This window comes from Buceros rhinoceros, unplaced genomic scaffold, assembly GCF_000710305.1.
Source record: "Buceros rhinoceros silvestris isolate BGI_N320 unplaced genomic scaffold, ASM71030v1 scaffold32482, whole genome shotgun sequence".
Classification (NCBI taxonomy): Eukaryota; Metazoa; Chordata; class Aves; order Bucerotiformes; family Bucerotidae; genus Buceros; species Buceros rhinoceros.
The window spans coordinates 1-4,891 of record NW_010401194.1 but is presented as its reverse complement, the minus strand read 5'-3'; the positions used below and the strand labels follow the sequence as shown (position 1 = coordinate 4,891).

The following is a 4,891-nucleotide window of genomic DNA, read 5'->3' as shown; positions in this document are numbered from 1 at the left end:
ACAACAGAGGCCAGGTCATGGCTTGGCTTCGCAAACAAAGATTTGGGAAGGGTTTTTCCCACGCTTACTGCAAGCGATGAGTATACCCTTCAGGCCTGCACAGTCCAAGACAAAAGAGGAAAAGCCAGAGAACAGGCAAAGTTTGGGGAGAAGGCTCAGACTGAGCTGGAACGCTATGTAGTACCAGCTCTTCAGGAGAATGGATTTGAATGTTACATGAAGCTTTACATATCTGAAGCTATTCTGTGTTTGAACCAGTTGAAGATTCAGATCTAATTTCATGCCCTCTAAGTTTAGGAATCTAACCGAGTCATTTCAATAAAGAGTTCACTGGTCACAGGCATCCTCTACTGTCAACAGAGGAACAGTGGCAGTTCCAAGAGGCAAACTGGCTTTACTAGAGATTTGAACTGTCTTCTGAAGCTGCCAGTCCTGCTCCATCAAGTACAGAGACACCCCAAGGCAGTGACGGAAAACCTGTAACAGGCACACCAGGACTGGCACGTCACTCACACTCCAGTCAGTAGAACAGCTCCCCAGACTATCACAGCTGTCAGTGCAGTCTGCAGTTTGTCGCTGGCTCCTCAACACTGCCGATCAGATTTAAGAGCCAGAAACAAGGAATAGTAGAGAGTGAGAGATGGTGACAGCAACAGAGATTAACAGAGGAATTAACCCTCTCCTGCTCCACAAATCTGACCCAAAGGGGAGAATTTTCCAAGGATGTGCCTTTCTGCAGGTATGTATTTGTGACTCCTGACATGAAGGATGTTCATAGCTGTTAGCCAGAGGTGAATGTGCTCCTGATTTAGGCACTGTAGATAGGTGTGTTAATACTAGCGGGATTACTCTAAGCCTGAAGTCATTCACAGACTAAGTACTAGGCAAGGTTGGCATTTTAATGCATGGAAAATTTCAGGTTTCACCTCATTTTAAGTTCTTCTATGCTCACAGCAGTGAATAATAAGGGAAAAGTCAAAGCACATTATTCCAAGGGGTAAGGATTCTGCCTCAGAATGGAAAAGCAGTTCTCAGAGCTGTCTGGTCGCATTTGAGGGACTGTAATCTGCACTCCTCTTTAAATGAGCAGCACACTTCAGGCTCTAGCCTATTCTTGCACGAGAAAGAGATGTGATTTTACACTTGCCCACCATCATCTCTGATCACACATTTCTTGGTGAAGGAAGGCTGCCAGGGTGCATTTGCTGTAATGCCATCTTATCTTTGCTCTGCCCACATAAGAGGATGCGCCCTTTCTCTATGGCACACAGCGAAGAAGGGAAGAGCAAGGAAATTAAGAAAGGCTCTTTATGTGATATGTAAGGACTGCCCAGACTCATGCATCTAAAAAACCTCTGCATACTGTACCTTGGCATAAAATCCTGCCCATGTTGTAAGTTACAGTAAAAACAACTCACCTGATTAAGGTACCACACCACATGCTTAGTCCTCATATTGTAAGAATTATGGAAGCCCGTGTCTGAAGTGTCAGTGTTGTGGGACAAAGTGACAGCACGTTGGGAAATAAATGAGCACAATACTCTCTTCAAACTTCCTGGCACAGTGCCTTGTAACAGCGAAGAAAAAAGCAAAAAGGCAAAATGTCAGCTCTAAACCATTTTTCATGTTGTAAAATAGAGTGTCCCCACTGAAACGCTTCATAATGAAAACACTGAGATGGCTGATATTCCACAAAAAAATAACAAGTTATTGCAAAAAGGTCATGTGAACACGCATCTAATGCAGTAAAAAAACTCAAAAAAACAACCCCCCTTAGGACTGAAAATTTGTATCTATGTCCTATAAATGTCACGTTAGCCCTTCAGACAAAAGTCTCAGCAGCACATGCTAAGCTATTAAGCTCAAGGATGCAAAACAGCTTTCACAAACAGAAAAAGAGACTAAGAGGATTTGGATATTTCGGCACACCTCACTAGTTTACATGGAAGCTGACCGTTCTGCTTCTATTAGTCACTCAGAACAATCACTCTTCTCCCAGCAGAGCTTACTCATTTGCAAGATAAAAGGAAGACATTTCTGCACATGCCCATAATATTCTTCACCACTGGGGGCAGCTTTACATAAGACTGCATTCGCTCAAACCAAAGCAACAGTCGGACGGAGCTTTCAGAATGACAGTCTGCAGAAGTGAGCAGAGCTTGATCGTTGTACCGCTTATTCTACCTTCTGCGCTACAACACAGCTTCCCAGCCGGATCGGGTGCTAAGTAGGGGAACTGCTGTGCTATGGAATACAGATGTGTGAATTCAGATAGCTAAACGGTGCTTGGAGGAATCTAACATGCTCTTCTATAAAGAGAAATTTTAAAAGCCAGGTGCCTAACTATAAAGATGCAAAAACATAATATCCATGAAGATCCTATTACCTAGGAAGAATTTGACATTTTGCTGCGAATGCTGTGTTGGGATTGATTTATTCTTGGAGTGTTCTGCATGGCTGGCAAAGAATAATGTTCCAAAATCGGTCCATCTCCCAGGGGGTCCAATTTTTCTTCCTGGGTGTCAGCGAGCCCTGACTCACTACAGTGCAGCTGACAGGGGCTGCCATGCTTGTGGCACACTAAGCAAAAAACAAAAGACCTAAGGACGACCTTTGAACAACACAAAGGATGGGTATGTTTTTCATGTTATTTTTTTAATGTATAGTTCATAGCCACTGCATAGTCTGTGCTTTAATTACCCCATAGACTTACCTTGATGTGCTTTGTTATTACAGTTAAATTGCTTAGGGATTACACCTTTTACTCAACTGTTTTTCAGTATTTATATAAAGGTATTCTTTAAAAAAAAAATCTGAGTAAAGAAAACAGTGTGAAAAGTAGTTGAGTCAAGCTAGGGATTTTTAAATGATTGTTGAAATAAAAGATTTTAGCATGATTGAAAGAAATGACTGATGTGTGGGGGGATAACTTTTCTAAGTTGTTTTTATTTCCAGGTTTCAATGTAATTAGGCTACTGAGCGGATCAGCTGTAGCTCTGGTAATAGCCCCTACTGTATTACTGACAATGCTTGCTTCTGCTGAACGAGGATGCCCTAAGGGCTGTAGGTGTGAAGGCAAAATGGTATATTGTGAATCTCAGAAATTGCAGGAGATTCCCTCAAGTATATCTGCTGGTTGTTTAGGTTTGTCCCTTCGATATAACAGCCTCCAAAAACTAAAATACAATCAATTTAAAGGTCTTAATCAACTCACCTGGCTCTATTTAGACCATAACCACATCAGCAATATTGACGAAAACGCTTTCAGTGGAATACGCAGACTAAAAGAGTTGATCTTGAGTTCCAACAGAATCTCCTATTTTCTTAATAATACCTTCAGACCTGTGACAAATCTCCGGAATTTGGATCTGTCATACAATCAGCTGCAGTCTCTGGGATCTGAACAGTTCAGGGGCTTAAGGAAGCTGCTGAGTTTACATTTGCGGTCCAATTCCCTAAGAACCATCCCTGTTCGAATATTTCAAGATTGTAGGAACCTTGAACTGTTGGACCTGGGTTATAATCGCATTCGAAGTTTAGCAAGGAATGTCTTTGCAGGCATGATCAGACTGAAAGAGCTTCATCTGGAGCACAATCAATTTTCTAAGCTCAACCTGGCACTTTTTCCAAGGCTAGTCAGTCTTCAAAACCTTTATTTACAGTGGAATAAAATCAGTGTGATAGGACAAACTATGTCCTGGACCTGGAGCTCATTACAAAGACTTGATTTATCTGGCAATGAAATAGAAGCTTTCAGTGGACCTAGTGTTTTTCAGTGTGTGCCCAATTTACAGCGCCTGAACCTGGATTCAAACAAGCTCACATTTATTGGTCAAGAAATTTTGGATTCTTGGATATCCCTCAATGACATCAGCCTAGCTGGGAATATATGGGAATGCAGCAGAAACATTTGCTCTCTGGTAAACTGGCTTAAAAGTTTTAAAGGGCTGAGGGAAAATACAATTATTTGTGCCAGCCCCAAAGAGCTGCAAGGGGTGAATGTTATTGATGCAGTGAAAAACTACAGCATCTGTGGCAAAAGTACCACGGAAAGGTTTGAATTAGCACGAGCTCTCCCAAAGCCAACGTTTAAACCAAAACTCACCAGGCCTAAACACGACAGCAAACCCCCTCTGCCCCCAACTATTGAAGCCACCGAATCGAGCTCTGAACCTGAACACGACTCGGAACACATCTCCTTCCACAAAATCATAGCAGGCAGCGTGGCCCTTTTCTTGTCTGTGCTTGTGATCCTGCTGGTAATCTATGTGTCATGGAAGCGTTACCCAGCCAGCATGAAGCAGCTGCAGCAGCGCTCTCTCATGAGAAGGCACAGGAAAAAAAAAAGACAGTCGCTGAAGCAAATGACTCCAAGCACACAGGAATTTTATGTAGATTACAAACCTACCAACACTGAAACCAGTGAGATGCTGCTGAACGGAACAGGACCCTGCACGTATAACAAATCAGGCTCCAGGGAATGCGAGGTATGAACCATTGTGATAAAAGAGCTTTTAAAAGCTGGGAAATAGTGGTGCTTTATTGAACTCTAGGGACTATAAAGGGAACGTTTTTCTCACTTTTCTGGCACAGCTCTTCCATGTCTCTTTTTTGTACATTCATAATACTGGTCATTTTACTCTCATACATAATCAACTCATTGAAATTTAAATACCGCAATCGATGTGAAGCCTGAGCTCTGGTTTAATACAATACCTATTGTACAAACCCTCTACTGATTTCATTAAAGTCTCTTGTTTTAAATAGAAAACTTCTTTCATAAGTAATCCACTGCACCTGCAGCAACTGTACCTCTGTTTAGGGAGAAAAACAACAAAGGGAAAAAAAAAAATTCAAACTCAGGTCCCCCACTCCCCGTTCCACCCCCCAC

The 4,891-nt window shown here is 42.2% G+C and overlaps 1 protein-coding gene across 1 annotated transcript; it reads left to right on the top strand.

The window, feature by feature from the left end:
• Nucleotides 1-2,362: 2,362 nt before the first annotated feature.
• On the top strand, nucleotides 2,363-4,765 carry LRRTM3 (leucine rich repeat transmembrane neuronal 3). Its single transcript, XM_010132193.1, has 2 exons — nucleotides 2,363-2,633; nucleotides 2,956-4,765. The coding sequence occupies exons 1-2, from the start codon at nucleotides 2,630-2,632 to the stop codon at nucleotides 4,491-4,493; spliced, it is 1,542 nt and encodes a 513-aa protein (XP_010130495.1). The 5' UTR covers nucleotides 2,363-2,629; the 3' UTR covers nucleotides 4,494-4,765.
• Nucleotides 4,766-4,891: the final 126 nt, after the last annotated feature.